The sequence below is a fragment of the Takifugu flavidus genome, chromosome 3, assembly GCF_003711565.1.
Source record: "Takifugu flavidus isolate HTHZ2018 chromosome 3, ASM371156v2, whole genome shotgun sequence".
NCBI lineage: Eukaryota > Metazoa > Chordata > Actinopteri > Tetraodontiformes > Tetraodontidae > Takifugu > Takifugu flavidus.
In genome coordinates, this window is record NC_079522.1 from 14,034,318 (window position 1) to 14,052,964 (window position 18,647).

Sequence of the window (18,647 nt, forward strand, 5' to 3'; positions counted from 1 at the left end):
ATATCTCTGCCCTGTATGTGGCAGTTGGCAAGATATGTTGGAGTCACATGACATACAGATCAGGAATGTTGCTATGAAAGCCCAGTGTCACCAAGTGTCCAACCAAAGGGTAAAACATGTCCTAGTTGACAGTCTCAACTCCACACAGCACTTTCCTTGTGTTATTGTACGCATCTTACATCAAAATAGCAACATTTCGCCACATTTGTCCCATTCAAGTGGAAAACCCAGTAGCTGATCTTGCTGTACAGCTCCGTCCAGTGACACCATGCTTTTTATTGTTGTGCTCGTGATAACACCCACATGCCATCTGTCTGTTTAATGGTTAACAAAAGACCAGAAACCTTCCTGCAATTGGTGTCTGAGCGTTAAGCGGCCCCATCTGAAGAAGAGTTAGTCAGACGAGGACTGTTGAACACTAACCAGCTCAGGGGGTCTCTTCAGCAATACACGCTCAACCTGCTTTTCCAGTTGCAGCTGAACCACATGGTGTTGATATGTAGATCGCAGTAACATTTCCATTAGCTGCTTTCTTCATCAATTTAAAGGTTTCCGGATGCTGAACAGAATACTTCAACATCCGCTCTCCTCTTATATTTATGTTCTTTTCAGAAGTCAGACTTCTGAATGTAATGGCAGACAGGACCGGTGCTCGACATTGCACAACATTACACTTGCAATTTAAATTGGTACTATTGCTGTGCTTGGACAGCATTTGTTGATCATGCTAACAAGGCCTGATATTCCTGTTCTCTAGGTTGTGGTGAGACCTGTAAAGTCCTAGCATGGCCTGCACAACTGCTAGTTGTTAATTCAGAATGTAGTTTAAATAAGAAACAGAACTGCATCCCTAATATTCTGAGGTTGCACATTTGTCATAATTGACACTGTCATTAAGCATTCTTTGCCTAGGGCTGTCCTGTTGTAAGGCCTGCAGCTCCTTGGTAAAGGCCTGGGGTTCTCCCAGCTGTCACTGCTGGCGTAAAGTGAAGGAGCCCTAGAAGTGAGTTTAAATAGAGTAGGCATGGATTATTTGATATATTTTATACGTATAAACAATTGCTGAGCTTGGCAGTAGCTTCTGTGTGTAGCTAATGCTTGAAGGACTGACTTTCAAGGACTGAGAGATCACAAAACATTGAGACCATTACGTAACCAGGGATTTAGCTTGTTGTCATTGGTTTGTGCCAGATTGATGTCTCTGACACATGGAAGCCACGAGCTGTTGTACTTAAGCAGCAGCAGCAGCAGCAACACAGCACGGTGCCGGCTCTCTTTTTCTCAGTATGAGGAGAAAGTGGAAGGTTTAGAAGGCTTAAAGTAATGCCGGTTGCTTTCCCAAAAGCTTGCCTCCACCCACAAAAGGCCTCTTTAATCTACAACCGCAGTGAACATCCATCAACGGCCAGGGGCATTATTTTGTCCTTCAATTACTTTGATGCTCAGACCTTTATTTTAATTCTAGAGTGGAAGTCTTTGCTCCTTTTTATTTGTCTGCCGTCCATGGATTTCTGGTTAACATTTTTCAGAACCATGCTTTATGACTATTTCTGGAAGCAGCTTGCATAAATCGGAAGACATGGAACTGCAGTATTGTCCAAGGAACAGTTGAGCTGCTAGCAATGACAGAGCAGAACACTGTTTTCCACTTCTGAGCTTTTGTGCTTGTTTACATATCACGGTCCAATCTCCGTCGCCACACAAGCTTGTTCCGGCTTTGGTTTATGTGCTAGTATTCAAACTTCGCTCCCTCTGGCAACCTCTGGCTATCTCACTGTAGCATATTTGATTCCATGCAGCCTACTTGTCTATTTTTTTCTTTGTACTATGAATATCTTAGGAATAACACTGATGTCACCGACGATGTGTGTCATGCATGCCTAAACCACTCCCACCCACCTCTTTAAATAACAGGACTGACAGTGAAGTCATGAGATTCCCGCCTCCCGAACTCACAGGCAGTGGTGATGTTGGAGTGTGATACTGCATAAAAAGCATGACCCCAGTCATTTTAGAAAGCCTGAGAGGGAGGAGACCTCTAAACATTATGGTTTCACAGTGACAGTGTACCACTTCCAACAAGTCCGGTCACCCACCCAAATGAAATGAGGCAGCTACCCGAACAGCCTGTGGACCGCGCCTGTCTGGAGGGGCAGAGCTGCAGACTCTATGCTCCTGTGTGCAGCCTGGAACTATTTTTAGTATATTTAATATATTGGTTTACTTCGGAAGCTTCGCAACTAATGTTATTGTCGTTGATGAACCGCAGAAGATAATGACTTCCTTCGCTCACGTATTTTAATCTATTTACTTTAATTGCTTTATGAGAATACCAGTTCTTGTATTTTAAACACATGTTGTGAATTTCCTAAAGCTTTTGTAAAACTGCAGTTCCCTGCCGCTGTTGGCATTGTAATCCTTGTTAAGTGGTTGTTTAATAGTCTTCTTAAATTGAAAATGATTCGTGACACATTTCCTCTTCTCCCAGATGTTTACTTCCAGTGTCTTGCATTGTGGTGACTTGCTGTGATGTTACGTCATGTGCAATGCGATGCGTGGTGTATTTTTCTGTGTTTGAGAGGCATGTGAAATAACCCAAATACCAGGACCCTGGTTGGTTGTTGAGGTTGAGACACGGTGACTGTTGTTGAGGTTGGAGGAGGTTAGAGTCCTCCTCATTCGTCTGTATCTTGTCTATGTGGGTTTGAGTGATGGAGGCCCAGGGTAAGTGAGGACATGTGGAGCAGGGCGTGTCCTCGCTCACCGCAGTCCAAACCCTCAATGGGCATTTGTGCTTCCAAGCTGCGGCTTAAAGACGGCACGCATGCGCTCATTCAGTCAATCATACTTTTTTCTATACTTTTTAAAAAATGTTTCCTCCAAACAGCACGCAGGCTGATGATAGGTTATTACATTTCTCTAAATGCTAGTGAAGCTTCACTATTTTAGTAAAGCAAGTAAAGAAAAAGAAAAAAAAGTTTAAATTAGTGATTAGAAATGAGGCAATTTCAACAGGTCATCAAGCTGTTGATGATGCAGCCACATTGGCCTTATCAGGTCTTTTGATTGAAAAATCAATTTTGAAATCCAGTTCAACCCATTCTTGCACAGTATTTCCATGGCGTGCTTTAACAGTAGGCATAACTAACTGTTTTTGACTCTAGTAAATGAATTTGCAATTTAAGGCAACATTGGAAAAAGAAACGCACAGTGGATAATCCATGTACTCCCAACAGAACTTGGCATTCCCATATGAATGTTGATGACTATTCAGATGTTTGCCTCCTCTTTACTTCTGCCATTCAGACACACAAAGGCAGATACACACAAAGGCCAAACATCATTGGACCAAGCAGATGATTCCTAAAACTTGGCCTGTTTTGTTCCCGCTCTGACATACAGAGGCAGACGCACTCTCTTCGCTGGGAGGCCTCAGTAGCAATACGCCAGCTTCATAGAAAATAGTTTCAAAAATGTCATTTTTATTTCTTATTATATAATATGTATGCTAATGTAAGTTGAAAGAGATTGAAGTTGAATAAAAATGGGTGCCTAAATTACATAAATTGAATGGGGCTGAAATAAGTTGCTTCCTAGCCTGTATATTCTGTGCAATAGTAGATATATCATGCGCTGATTACAATTAAGCCTTTCAGCATTGGATTTATATTTCCTTAATGGACCTTCCATGAGATCAAGATTATTATGATATGAAGCTAATGTGACAGATTGGGTCCACTGTCTTCTCTAATCCTCGTGCATAATGTGAGTTTGCACAGCACTGTATGACCAGATGCCCTACAAATTAACACAACTTCCAACCAGCTATCAATCATTTTTCTCCTTTAACAAACTCCAAGCTACATTTTTACTCTATCAAGTCTTCAATTTCAATTGGTGCACACTTTGTTTTGCATAATCATAAATGTCTTTACTTAATCTAATGATTAACTTTTTAGCCCTTGTTGACCTACATTGCATACTCACACCCTCCAGATGGCCCAAAATCCCAGTGACAGGATCGACTGGGAAGAGTCATGAGCACCACTGATTAGTCTCAGCCCATTATTACAGCATCTTGAGCTGTGCATGCACCTGGTGTCTTTCACCCTGGGAAAAAAATGCAACATCATTTAACTTTACATTGTTTTTAATTGTTGAAAAATACAATATGTCAACCCTCAATTCAACAACCAATTCTAGCTTCAGGCCTACTCTGTGGTGTAAAGTGTAAGAGCTTGAGTGTAAACACTCATCAGTTGTTAGAAAAGATGAAATAATTCTGTCATATGACTTGCTGGAACCATTAGAGGTGTGTTTCCAGATCAGACTTATCACTGCTGACGGTTGAATAGATAATCAAATGATTAGTGGTTGTAATTAAAGGAAGAGATCTTTCCTGCTAGTCTCAGTAACTCACCTGAGTCTTTGGGTGATTCTATCCAGTCCGTTTGGAGGCAGTTTTCTTGGCATTTAAGAAATGTTAATCTGCTGTTACGAAATCCCCGCAGAATGCAGTCAAGCCTGTTTTCAACAGGTGCATGTATCAGCTTCCTCACCCTTAAATACAGAAGAAGCACACACACACACACACACACACACACACACACACACACACACACACACACACACACACACACACACACTCAGCAGTGCAGGCATTGTCTCCACATACTTGACATACTTTTTTTTACTTTACATGTTTTGCCACAGGCATGCAGTAAATTACTACAAAGAAAACACACAAATGAAACACCGAATTGAACTGAAGGCAATGCCAGAGTTTGCTAAAACACAGCATTTATTTTACTCAGGACTATCGATATATGTCCTACTCATTCTTGCTGTCATTACTTGAATCCATTTGCTTCTTTGTGTTTTATTTACCCAGCGGGATCCAGACTACTTGAAATTATGGCTGGAGATTTTTCTCAGCTCCTATGAAAGATGCCTGGATGTGGACTTTGAAAAGCAACCTTCAAGGTAACCTTTTGCTCTGATCATTTGATACCCAGTACAATGCATATTAAACATACTTGTGTTTATTTATGCAGTGTTGAAGTGCAAAATGCTTCACTTATTAGTGTTAAAATCATTTTATCACTGCGGGTGTCAGTTTTCTCATATGTATGCAGAACTTCTAGCTACATTTAAAACTGCACTGCAGCAGTCTTCTGCTGCCAGTCATGGGAACTGGGGAAAATGGAGAAATCTTGTGTTGTATGCGCTGCCAACAGAGAGCCACATACTCAGTTGTTCAACCCATCATAACAGAGAAACACCACGTTTCCTATTAAGCAGTCACACTTGTCTTAACATGCAGTGGTGTTGACTTGCCATCATATAATGCAGATGTGGGGGGAAAAAAAGGTTTGTGAATAGAAGAAACCTTGGAAAGGACACAATTTATTATGAATGGTGATTTGACAAGTATACATTGGAATATGATATTTTGTGTCTTTGTCCAGCTGTCTGCCATTTTTCCCCCCAATCTTCTCCTGATATCTTTTTCCTTCATCTTATCTTTTTATATCACTCCTACTTGCATTGTTCCGAAGAAAGATTTTTCCTCTTTTCAATGTATCTTTATTACACTGTGAACTAATGCTGTGGCATTAATTATGAAGATGCACCAGAGGATGCAGAACAGAATCATTGAACATTACATTTTAAGTGTGCACAGATTTTAAGCAGCGTTTCCTTCTTTGTTTTGTATCTCCAGGCTGGAGGAGATCCCTCCAGTGTTGTCGCTGCTTCCAGACAACATCCTGCAGGTTTTGCGCCACCAGCTGCTGCAGTGTGTCCAGAAAGCATCTGATGGGCTGGAAGCTGAACAGCAAAATCTGGCTCTGCTGCTGCTTAAGTTCCTCATTATCATTTGCAGGTTTATATTGTAAATATTTGATATAACGTTTTTTTCCGAAGGAGACAAAAGATCATTTAATTTTTCTGCTCTCTACTTTTAAAAATGATTTAATTGTGTTTTGTATTGACAGGAATCTGTCTAATGTCGAGGAGATAGGCACATGCTCTTACATCAATCACATCATCACCATGACAACACTCTATATTCAGCAGGTCTGGTTTCTCAAATTTTTTTTGCGTGTCTCTACAAAAAACATTTTGACATATTTTTTCTTGTTTAGCAATTTACCAAGTCATATTAAATGGACAATGTAATTAACGTTGTGTTTAATTTTATCCAAATAATCAGGATGTTCCAATTAAGTTTACATGCGTATGTGATATTGCAGCTGAAGAGCAAGACCAAAGAGAAGGAGATGGCAGACCAAAGCCAGGCAGAGGAGTTTGTTCGTCATGCTCTGGCTTTTTGCGAGAGCCTCTATGACCCGTACCATAACTGGAGGCATCGTACTTGCGGGTAACAAATCACTGCACCTAGTCTGGCCCTACTTTAGAATAATATGACTGTAAAGCTTTCAAGCAAGGTGTCGTTTTAGTAGAGCTATTTATGTTATCTAATATTACTCTAAAATAATTAACAGCAATTATGTTACAGACTACAGTGTACTCTCTGTTGTATTTCACTCAACCATTCGCTTGTGTGTTGTCCTTTTGCATGTTGTCATCCAGTGAGCAGTTGGGTGCAGTTGAGAGGAGCAGGCAGAAATACAAAGCAGCACCACTCACTGTTGAGTTTGTTCCTTTCTTTTACCGTAAGTTTTATTCCACTTTTTTAATCTCTACCTCTTTCCATTTCAGAATTAAATATGAACATCAGCTAAACATGAATTTTGTGTTTGTGAAAACTTGGCAGATGTCAGCACAGCAGTGCTTCCGCTGTATTAGAATTGTGTATATGGGGTCAATGGAAGATGTTTCATTAACAAAGTCAGGTTGCGATCACAGAGCAAGTTTCTCTTCTCCGTGTCTGCAGAGATGTTTTTCTCTTCCACTGCCAGTTCTTCCCTTGTTCAGTCCATTGTATCAACTCTTTGTGTCTACACTGTTTGCTAGGCACTGAAGATAAACTGATAGCGAATGGTGTCTGTCAGACTACTTCAGCTGTGCTGGCAGCCATTTTGAATAAATACTTCCTTCTGTTGCCTCACCCTGTGTGCGGTTATTATGGTTTGGCACTAAAGATAGCACCGAAGGTCTGAACTGACAGACTCTGTGTGTCTCATGTCTGTAAAAACTTTGTTCTCACACTCTTTGAAATTACTTCTAAAAGTTAATGGCTTTTTTCTAGATTTAAAATTGGGAGGTTTCAGTTCATTCTGTTGACAGAAGAGGTAATGGATGACAGAGAGCACCACAACCCAGAGTTTACTGCAGTAGCAGAGCTGCCACATGCCTGTCTGTGAGCATGCTCTGCTCAAAAGGGTTTAAGAGTTTTAGTATGTGGAAGATATGATTATCTGTGTGGTCTAGTTGTGACAGCAGACAATACAGTAATTGATGATTAACATTTTTGTGTATTTGTGCTTATTTTCATTCTTTTACAGAGTGCTTCCAGGAGAGCGAGCACCTGAAGGAGAGTCTGAAATGTTGCCTTCTACATCTCTTTGGAGCTATAGTAGCTGGTGACCAGGTTTGACGCTTAGTGACCTTGTTGCATACCAGAAAATCTTTAAAAAAAATCCTTAACCAAGACTTTAGGGAATACACGAAAACGATGTTGTCTATTACCTGCTGAATAACAATAGCAATATGTCTGAATGTTAAGCTTTTCCACTAAGCCTTGATGCTTTTCCCTTCTTCATTATCTGTACATGCAATGAGACTTTTATCTCACTGACCTTATCATTTTCTCTCTGCTAGAAAAATGCTCTGCTTGCCATTTCTCCAGCCACCATGGAAGTGTTGATGCGGGTGCTGGCAGATTGCACCATGGGTAGCTGCTCTTCAGATGAGGGTGAGGACTGGGACAGTGAGGCCCCGGACCGCAAGGCACTGTTGACTCTGGGCTGTGTGCGGGAGGTAGTTCATCGCCTACTGGCATCAAGCTCTGACCAACGACAAGTGGAGATTGCCTCCGTGCTTGAAAACTACTTCAAACTCCTCAATTCGGATCCAGCGGCCGTCGTCGCTGCCCGTCAGCAGCAGGCAGTCAAAGGCATAGTGCCAACACTCGGTCGACACTGGGAGAGTAGATTTGTGGCGCTGCAAGTGCACATGCTCGGTAGGGCCATAACTGAAGAGGCGCCAACAAAATATTTATGAATATAGTGTCTTGCATCGTTCACTTATGCTTTCGCTCATCTTTTTCTGTTTTCTTCCCTTCTTTGTCTGCACACATCTCAGACACTATCAGGGACATGTTCCTGTGTTCAGACAGGCCAGTTCTACAAGCCATCTTCCTCAACAGTAACTGCTTTGAGCATTTGACACGACTGCTGCAGAATAGCAAGGTAACACGACAGGTTCTTTTTTTCCCCTACATTAAATACAACCTGACATGCTGTGCACTTTGTCAAGTATGAGCCCCAGTAGCGGGATCAGGTATATGATCATTTTGAACTTTTATTTCTTTCAGTTTCTTTCAGAAAAAAACATCAACAATATATACCGTGTAATACAGTAGTGGAATGTCTATTTATTTACATTTTCTGGGCTAAATGTAAATTGCAGTTCAATTCTAGTTATGCATTGTGCTTGTTTAACATTTATGTGTCCAATGCAAAGGAGTAAATGCATGTATTTTAAACACTAACATTTTTAATTAAGGTATAATTGAGCAAAATATTAATGTACACTTTAACATCACTTAAAAGTATATTCACTTGAGTCTTAAAAATATGAACTTGTTTATAGGTCACTGAAGTTATCCTCACAAAGCTGATTGCACCCATTTCTGAAAGAAAAAAAGATTCCGGTGGTGCCCCATTGCTAAGGATGACATCATGCTTCTAAAATAAGCCTGGTCAGACAGTCTGAAATGGCCTCTCTCTGTCAGTGCATTTATAACCTGCCATGTAATAAGTTAATTTAGTTTGCGACAATAAGACAAATAATAACACTTAGCCCTGGAAGTCCTGAGATTATCAGTATAGTAATAGTAGACAACCAATAACAAATTAAGTCTCAAAGGTAATATATGATGTATTTCTAGTTGTGACACATTACCAGGAGGAGGAAAAGCTGACTGATTGGAATCAGGTTTGGTGGCTGAGGGGCAGCTCATCCAAGACAAATGATCTACTTTTAGATTTGGAAAGCTTTTAGAATAACCAAAAATGTACATGTTCCAAAATTAGGGCAGACACATTCTTCCTTTTCTCAGTTTTACAGCTACGTTTGGCTTCTTAATGCTTGTGAAATATGGCCCCCACCTCTAATATATTTGAATGCAGTATGTTTGTTCATCAGATACTACTGTATGGTTCACATTCAATCTAAACCGTTATGTCTTCAGTGTATGAAATCCCACTTGCATGATAACCTCCACCCGGCTACGGCTGGATCACTCACACTCCTTCCCCCAACGACCTGCACTGAGGGTCACGGCTTTTAACCTCTCACCTTATCCTTCACTTTACAACATCCCTCCCTTGCACTCTCCACTGACTATCCCTATTTCCATTTTCTTGCTGTATTTAACCCCTCCGTCCACATGCTCTGTTGACATATTGCCTGTTGTGTGTGTCAGCTGGTTAATGCTAGGTGCACGGCGGCAGACAAGGACCAGAAAGATATAACCAACAACAGGTTACTGACAGGAGAGAGAGATACTCAGGTACCATAAAGAAAGTCCCCACTTTACCCCACCATCCCCTCACCTGCAGTATGTCCCACCACTATAATATCAGGGTCACTCCACAGCAAGGCACTTGCACTGCTTTTACCCAGATCTTTTTTTTTAATTGGATGATGTCTTGACAGAAACTTCACAGAGCCAGATTGTGTTAGCTCAACTCAAATTAGTATAACTACATTGACCTGAACCCTGTTTCAAGATGCAAATCCTCTTCATGGTCATTTCTAGATATCTGGATGCAGTGACCAATGAACTTGCCACATATAATTAGTTGTTGATGCACAACTAGCCAGACATGATTCAAAGAACACTCAGACTGCTCCCATTTTTTGACATGACAATTTTTTGAGGTGTTGTAAATTACAGGTTGGCATCATTTACTGGTCTAACATTTATAAAATTCAATAACGTATCAATATTTTCAAACTCCCTGCATCCTTCTAAAATTATTCTACCATTTATTCTAATTTAGACCATTGTAAAGTGTAATCCATCTATTCATCAATCTAGATAATGTAGAATATAATTTCATCAGTATTCTTTTTGATATTGAACTGGTGTAGCTTGATAGTACGGCAGACTTTGATTAAAAAAAAATAAAAATAAAAAAGTTATTTGCCTTGCTCTTGAGTGACCACTGTCTCTTTCTTAACTATGTGAATTATTTAATTACCATTTTCAACTCACTTCCCCAACTCCACCTCACATTGTCCCTGCCCTGCAGTGTAAAATGAATTGCTCTCGCATTGGGGCAAGTCCATTTTTCAAGGTTGGCTCAGTGGTGTTGACATTCAACCACAGTCCCTCTCCAGCTGGTCCAAGAGAGAGCTTATTGTCCAAGAAACCGGACTACTGACAGATAAACTTACAGGACATGAGCAGGACAAAGCTGGATAGAGATGTGTTGTCATGGTTTGCTTGGTCTTTATGGGTTGCATGCCTTTTATAAATGTGAAACAAACATGAAGCGCTTCTTTTTGGTTATCCTGGTGTACTGTATAGGTCTGTTTGCTTTTTTATAATGACAGGTGTTGCTCCAGTATTTGAAAGTACATATTTCACACACATACTAACTCCAAGGTATCATCAAAAGTTCCTCTATTTCTGCCAGTTAATTGCATGTTGTTTTCGGTGTTTTGATAACTTCAGTGTTGCAAACCTAATGAATATCCTCCTTTAATTCTATTTTGCATGTAAGCGTTCATTGGGAGTCTACTATCATTTTGAACTCCAACTACTAAAATTTGCTGGTGACTGGAGTGGTGTTTTTTTCTTCTTTTCTTTTCCTCCAGGTAATTCAGGGGCGACTAGATTCCCTCGCTGTAGCCACCATCAAAACTCTGACAACAGTGATGCATAAATCACCAGCTGCAAAGGTGACAGCAACACAGTTTTATTATATGTGCTCATTAAGAACTTAATATAATAACAATTTTATAAAAGTGCTTAGATTTCATCAACAAAACATACAGTAAGTCAATTTTTGTTAACTCTCTGAGGCTGTATAATGTTCTTAATGTACTTCAAATGTAACGTAGTTGTGCTTCCTGTACAGGAGGTGTTCAAGGAGAGGATCGGTTACAATCACCTCTATGAAGTGCTCATCTCTCTAGGCCAGCCATCACGGCACCTTCTCAGGGAGCTGATGAACATGGTGAGATCAGCCTTTCATAGCATGCACTTGTGCAGATTGTTGATTGGGTCAGTGTGTTTACCTGCATACACATTTGTTGAATATGTGTCTCCATGGATTCAGGCTGTGGAGGGTGACCACTCTTCAGTGGGGCTCCTGGGCATCAGTAATGTGGAGCCCTTGCTACTGCTGGTCCAGTGGCTGCCAGATTTAGACTCGTCAGAGCAGCAGATTTTTATGGCTGACTGGCTCCGCCGTATCTCCTGTCTCAACCGCCAGACCAGGGCCACCTGTGTCAATGCTGCAATGGTCATGCAAGCACTTGCTGTTTTGGAACGGCATCAACGCTTGCATCGAGCCTGTGCTGAAAGCCTTTTTGGACTTGTTGGGTCTTTGGGCTCTCAGTCTTTGAGTGCCAGGGAACTGCTGGGATTTTTGCACCTCCTCAGACCTCCGGATTCTTCTAAAGCTCACCCCTATGTAGGTCCTGCCTTACGCTCTCTCTTGGCCATGGTGCGAAAGCAGGGTCTGGAAAGTGCCATGCAATACTTTGATCTGTCACCCAGCATGGCCGGTATTGTAGTTCCTACAGTACAACGCTGGCCAGGATCTTCAATCAGCTTCTTTGCTTGGTTGTCGCTTGATCAGGACCAGCTGGGCCCGTCAAGCAAAGACAAGAGAAAGCAGCTTTATAGGTGGGGGGCAAAACAAAAAAGAGTACAATTACCACAGGTTTCACTTCATATTCTGACTTAGACTGATTTCTCTATAATCCCATACAGCTTTTTCACACCTGGAGGGACAGGATTTGAGGCCTTCATCAGCTCAGCTGGTTTGTTGGTTGTGGCTGTATGCACAAAGAAGGAGTATGTCACAGTCTTGCTGCCAGATTACTGTTTCTGTGATTCTCTCTGGGTGAGTTAAATTGAATGGCCTTAAATTAATTTAAATTGATGCATCCTCCAATTAAATCTAAAAATGTGAATTTGGAATGACAATTTCACAAAATATGTATAATAAATTAATATTGTAATCAATATGTTATTTATTATGGATGCATATTCAAGCTTTTAGTCTAAAGTGAAATCTAAATTGTGTCTACAGCATAGCATTGGTGTTGTCCATATTCCGGGAAAGAGACCATTTGGGCAGAGTCTTGTTTACATCTATGTGGATGGGCAGCAAAAACTGTCTGCGCCTCTCAAATACCCTACCATGACAGAGGTAAGACTCCTATTGAAATGCTTAGTAATAACAGTTTACCATCTTATTGATTTAACTGTCTGTCCCCACCTTTTCCCCCCTCTATTAACAGCCATTCACCTCGTGCTGCATCGGCTCTGCAGGCCATCGGACTACCACTCCCCCTCCATCCCAAATTCCAGACCCTCCTTTCTCCTCCTCCACAACACCCACCGCTCGGTCCTCCCTGGGAGGCATCCTTTCACCACAGACGTGGGGTGGGTTGCTGGGAACAAAGTCTGAATCTATGACTAAGCTCATCTCTGCAGGGACCCAGGACAGTGAGTGGGGAAGCCCTACCTCCTTACAGGGGCAGCTGGGGACTGTCATGGTCTTCCATGAACCCCTAAATTGCAGCCACATAAAAGCCATCTGTAGTGCAGGTAAGCAGAGAGAGGATATATAAATAATAGATCGAGTCTAAATAACCTTTTGATAAATAATTCGGTTCAAACTGTGTCCATTCTGTTTGAAGGTCCAAACTGCATCTCTCCATTCAAAACCCAAGAATCAGAACTTGGTGATCTGTCTACCAAATTACTGCTGCATTACTCACCAAAGGTGAGTAGAAAACTGGAGTTTCACCATTAATATGTCTTTCTAGAACACATTCATGATTTCACTATTTGAAAGAAAATCCGATCATAAAATATTGCCTTTTGTCAACAGGCATGTAAGAATCCAATTTGCCTTGATCTGTCCCCAAACATGCTACATGGACGCCTGACGGGAAATAAAGTTGTGAATTGGGATATCAAGGTGGGAGCAACTGCAAAACATGGTGTCAAGAAAGTTATGATTGCGTCAGGGTAGTTGATATTTTAATATGTGTGTGACAGGATATGATTAACTGTGTGGGAGGCCTGTCAGTGCTCATTCCTATACTGGAGCAGTTGTCACTAACAACATCTGAGCAACAAGATCCAACTGCTGGATCAGATTTTATTACCCCTGACGTGGTAACTCCGGCTGATGAAGACTGGGTCATTCTCCCATCCAACAGGGCTTCAGGTCTGTTGTTTTTGACTCTTTACCGTCAGTGTAACCTTGAACATGCACACACAGAAAAAGAGATGATTTGGTTGTTTACTGTACATCCTACTCTCAGAAACACGCCTGGAGAAGAACCTGGTGGCCATATTTCTTTTGGTGCTGAAGCATTTCCTACAGAGACATCCAATCAACCAGGAGAATCTTCTCCACTCTCATGGTGTCAGTACACTGGGAGTTCTACTGCAGAAGGTCTTGAGTTTGATTTTTTTATTAGAATAATCTCAATACCTAGTATTCCACCAACGCTTACCGAGAAGTGTAGCTAAGAAAGGAACACCAATTTGCATATTTAATTGCGTTTTTGTTTTAAAACTGTGAATGCATTTAAAAGTTTCATTACAAAAGACCACTATACAAGCCTTTTATTTTTCTGTCATAAAGTTTGGGTCAGTTTGTTTCTGTAGGAGATAAATCAATCCATACTGACTAAGATATTACCCTTAGCTCTATGGGACTCAGGTAGTGGTATTCCATTTCACCTTCTCACAAAAAGATTTTCCTGTTCTCTCTTGTATTTACCTTTTTCTTTGTGTCTATCCATTTTCCCCCGATTGCTCACTCAGCCCTCTCTTCTGCTGTTCCTCTCCTGTCATTAATCTGGCAAAACAATATTTTTTTTGTTTTGGAGCGGTGCAACAGAAGTAACACTGAATCTGCTTCTATACTATACCATGAGAAAATGAACATGACCTGAGAATGTAGATAAAATAACTTTTTAGATGTTTGAATTGTTGCTGTTTATAATAATAAAAAAAGCTGTGACAGTAGTTAAATATATCATCTATTGTATTTCTGTGTTTGTAGCTGCCAGCAGGTCACGTGGATGTCAGTGTATTAGTAGCTGTGCAGCTTCTGATAGAGCAGGTAACATACGAGAAGAACCAGACCATGTTGCAGCAGCTTCACACTCATCTGTTGTTTAATTTCAACATCTGGAACAAAGGAGACTTCCCTCTACGTATAGGTCAGTTATGTTTGAGTATGTTTTATCCATTATCATGTTTCAGAAGTTACTGTCAACAGCTGGCCAAGACTGTTTGAGCTGAACTAAAATAACTTGTTACTTTAAGACTGGTATTACAAGTCTGTGCCAGTCTGAAATGTGAATGCGTTTATTAAATGTGAGCTTTATTATCATTTAAGAGACTGTGTCCCTTGTTATCCATTTTAAGTTGTGTTCATTTATGCTCTTTCACTGAAGGTCATATCCAGTACATGTCCACTGTCATTAAAGACAACAAGAAGCAGTTCAGAAAAAAGTGTGGTGTTCAGTTCCTCTTGGACACTGTACGCCTTTATTACGGGTGAGAGTTACTTTCATAAAGTTCTGGTACGTTAAATAATATGATGTTTTTGTTTGACTAAACTGTTGATGTCTGATTTCTTTTTTTTTATTAGAAAGAACAGTAATAAAGAAAGCGACTTAAGTGAGGAAGACATTCGCACCGTGAGGGCTTCTCTCTATGGCCTTGTTAAGTACTACATCAGCAAGGGTATGTCCCAGCCGGAAATGCTGAGTATTCTTGGATACATTGCTGCCATTGCAGATGAGGACCAGGTAAGAATCAATTAAAAAATGGATTCTTAGGTATCCAACTCATTTTGTTGAGGAATTATCTGTCTGTATTATGTTTCTAAGGACACGTTGCTGGCATTTCTGTAGCTGGAGCTCTTTTTGTTTGTCCTTGTGCTCTGTGTTGCGTTCACAGTACATGACTGGTCAGAGACGGGAGTGTTCACACTACACGATTCTCCATCAATAGGCATGACCAACTGCTTTCCTCGGTCTCCAAACAACAATTTGTATCAAAAATTCACTGTTCTTGGCAGAGTAGCTTTGCCAGCAGCGCTAATAGTAACCCCTGTGTCTGCTCCCATTTGCTGTAGCTCTTTTTTTGTCATTGTGACCCGACTGGTATTAATTAGGCTATATTCCATTTTTATCGGTGAGTCGAAATTGAGCTGTCACCAACGACCCAACTCGCGTTTTCAAGGTGTTCACACATAACGACCCAGTTGTCACCGAGCAAACAACTGACTCACCCCAGTCTAAGCGAGGAAAGCTAAAAACAGTCAGCGATTGGGCTAAAATTGTGTATTGTGAACACTAAATTACATGTCAGTTTAACTGATAAGATCCTCTATGCATCCATCCTCTCAATTATATTCAGTTTCAATCCCAAACATAATGAAGCTTGTTAGTTTTCTAACATACAAGATTCTTTAGCAGAAAATGCATAGAAATGCCTTATAAGGCAAGTTTTCTTCAAAATAGGAGCAAAGGAATTACAAGCAGTATTTAAAGTGTAAAAGAACCTCCCAATATAATTGTGTTGTGTGTTGCAGCTGTGTGAACTGCTTGAGGTGTTGGTCAGCCTCCTTCAGAGTTGTCCAGTCAGAGATCAACTCTTCCTGCTGCTGTTTGAGCCTGCTGCAGCTGACTCCTGCTATGCTCTCCTACTCAATAACAAGCACTCCGATCGTCTCAGGGAGCTCGTCTTCAAGGTGGGTTACAGCCAACACGGTCTAATTACTTTAAAAATTTTGGAAATAACATTATTTATTCTTTTTCTTAGTTATTTGAGCGCATGCTTCGCTTTGACCGTGTTCATGAAAAGAACAAGCAGCGGTTGAGGCTGAGGGAATCCGGCTACTCTGGTTTGTCACTGTTATTCACCGATCTTCACATCACTCCCACTCTCATCCGATGTCTGCTCAATCAAATCCTGCATACAGGTTTGCTCATCCCTGTTGAAAATATTAACTGTTTTTATTTTTTGTCTATTTCTGAGAAACCTCCCGTGTTAATGAAAATATTGGATTATAATGGATTTTCTTTTTAAAATGTCCAAAATGTGCTGATAATTAAAGGTTAATTAAGAATCTCCCTAATTTATCATCAAAAAACTAAAACTAGGTAGAGCATATTGGTACATTATGTAATATCACCTCTGTTTTATCTAAAACCTCAGATAATGTGGTGAACTACAAAGATTTGATGTCTCTAGTCCAGCTTACACACCGTGCTGGACCAAGCGTTCGCCTCATTGTCTGCAAGAGGGTGAGTCTACAAGATGCACATCCATTTATTATACTGCAAAGATTACCATCTGACACACAAAGTTACTTGAAATGAAGGGCGACAGAATGATGCTGTGGTTATCCTGTGTTTAAATGTTTTTCCAGTAATTATTGCTTTTTCTTGCTTTTTTAGTTTAATGCCCTCATTTGATTTTCTTTCTCTTTTTTTAAATGTTTTTTTTTTCAATAACTGATTGTGGAATGGATCGGTTGTTTAGAATTTATGTTGCTTTACTTCCAAATGCTACACAGTTTAGATTTTGCTAAAGAAGTTAATTATTTTACCGTTTTTCATCCTCCATCAGCTTTGCCAGCTGCTCCAATCCCAACAGGATGCTGCTGTACAAATATCAAAACAGCAATGTTGGCAGGACACTCTGATGCGACTCTACCTGCGGGGTGATGGGTCTTTACGGGGAGCTGACACAGTCAGCACCTGCAGCTTGGACCTCAACCGGATCAGTGGCATTCATACTAACCGCCTGGAGTTACCGCTGGAGAAGAGGAAGCGGGCTGGGAGTGCAAGCCGTCTGGACCGTTTAGAGGATGACCGCTTCAGCATTGGTGATACTCGCTCGGTGGACAGCCTGGAAAATGGCGATGTAGTCTCCTTGGTGGAAACGCCATCTTCCTGCGCCTCCGCTGAGCCTCCGCTTCACAACAGGCATTGTGTGGTGGGGATTTCTGGGGGCTTGACCCTGGATCTGTCACATCTCCTGGCCTACGAGGGTGGAGAAAGTGGCAACCAAACACCAGGAAGCATGCCCAGTACACCATCGCCACTTGAGACGTCAAAGCCTTTCCTGGGAAGCACGACTGATCGAGATGCAAATTCCTCTATGGCTGAAGACAGCTTTCTCTTTAGTGACAACATTTCACTGGGAGAGTCCTTCAACAGTGGAGAGGTATTTTTTACATTGAGAAAGAATGTGTCCAACTTCTTCAATACTATATTTTATCCAACCATATATACAGCTGCATGTGCGTGTATATGTATTATTCATGATTCTGTATGTCCCAGTTTTACACATGGCCCCTACGTGATAGAATGGACAGCAAGCACGAGTCTGTATTATAAAAAGTTGAAATTCTGACTCTTTAAGGGAAGTGATGTTGATCCCAAGAGATAGTTGTTTCAGTCAAACCTTGCTCACAGTTAGAAGTATATAATAATATGTCTCTGTCATTAATCTGTAGCTAAAATTTTGCTTTCATCTCTAATGATTCAGTAGTTGATTCCTTTCTGTATTGCTGTCTTTGGTCTGGTGGTGCCACCTAGCGGGCAGAAGAAGAATTGTGCAACTTGCTTCTGGAAATCGTGCTGTGTGTAATGTGGCGTGGTGTCGAGGGTTCAGATGATTTGGCATGGCTAGAGCGTGGCCAGGTCTTTTCAGCTCTCACCAAACTCGGGACTGCCAATGAGCTGTTACTTCCCATCGACCAAATCAAACTCAGGTCAGACATCCACTCTTCCACAGACAATACTATACGCTACTGTGCTACATGATAACATTGGTCCCTCTATGACAATTTCTGCTTCTCCTTTTAGTCTTATGGAGCGTATGTTGGAGTGGGCAGTGACTGACAACCGTGAGGCGTCAGCGGCCACATTGCCACAGCACACAGAAAATGCAGTGCGGTTACTACATATTGTCCAGGACTTCTTACAAGCTGAGGGCCTGGTCAATCCGGCCCTGTGGACAGACAAGGTGCTGGAAGAGACTGTGACGCTTATGGACAGCCTGATGGTGTGGTATTCTGCTGGCACCCAGTGGTTCCAGCTCTGCCAAGTTGGACTGAGATTGTTGCTTGGATTCATGGCTCAGGAGGATCCCAATGTGAGATGGTGTTTCTGTTGCTTGCGTCTCCGATTTAATTGTATTGCTGTGTCTTTTTGTAAAACACAAACCTATGCAA

General features: G+C 41.1%; 1 protein-coding gene across 5 annotated transcripts in view; it reads left to right on the forward strand.

Moving 5' to 3' along the window:
- The window catches only part of nbeal1 (neurobeachin-like 1), a 30,253-nt gene that overhangs the window by 1,272 nt on the left and 10,334 nt on the right, over positions 1-18,647 (forward strand). For 2 of the 5 annotated variants that reach the window (XM_057028566.1, XM_057028564.1), the window contains exons 2-29: positions 4,892-4,983; positions 5,723-5,893; positions 5,997-6,078; positions 6,255-6,382; positions 6,595-6,677; positions 7,470-7,555; positions 7,786-8,146; positions 8,269-8,375; positions 9,614-9,700; positions 11,014-11,097; positions 11,277-11,375; positions 11,478-12,049; positions 12,137-12,269; positions 12,459-12,578; positions 12,670-12,979; positions 13,072-13,157; positions 13,266-13,355; positions 13,436-13,607; positions 13,705-13,838; positions 14,454-14,613; positions 14,851-14,953; positions 15,048-15,207; positions 15,996-16,154; positions 16,226-16,385; positions 16,622-16,710; positions 17,036-17,635; positions 18,010-18,185; positions 18,280-18,568. In XM_057028566.1, coding sequence (XP_056884546.1) covers positions 4,892-4,983; positions 5,723-5,893; positions 5,997-6,078; positions 6,255-6,382; positions 6,595-6,677; positions 7,470-7,555; positions 7,786-8,146; positions 8,269-8,375; positions 9,614-9,700; positions 11,014-11,097; positions 11,277-11,375; positions 11,478-12,049; positions 12,137-12,269; positions 12,459-12,578; positions 12,670-12,979; positions 13,072-13,157; positions 13,266-13,355; positions 13,436-13,607; positions 13,705-13,838; positions 14,454-14,613; positions 14,851-14,953; positions 15,048-15,207; positions 15,996-16,154; positions 16,226-16,385; positions 16,622-16,710; positions 17,036-17,635; positions 18,010-18,185; positions 18,280-18,568 — 4,893 coding nt within the window. The remainder of the gene's footprint in view (positions 1-4,891; positions 4,984-5,722; positions 5,894-5,996; positions 6,079-6,254; positions 6,383-6,594; positions 6,678-7,469; positions 7,556-7,785; positions 8,147-8,268; positions 8,376-9,613; positions 9,701-11,013; positions 11,098-11,276; positions 11,376-11,477; positions 12,050-12,136; positions 12,270-12,458; positions 12,579-12,669; positions 12,980-13,071; positions 13,158-13,265; positions 13,356-13,435; positions 13,608-13,704; positions 13,839-14,453; positions 14,614-14,850; positions 14,954-15,047; positions 15,208-15,995; positions 16,155-16,225; positions 16,386-16,621; positions 16,711-17,035; positions 17,636-18,009; positions 18,186-18,279; positions 18,569-18,647) is intronic. The other 3 variants (XM_057028567.1, XM_057028565.1, XM_057028568.1) reach the window with 2 other exon arrangements.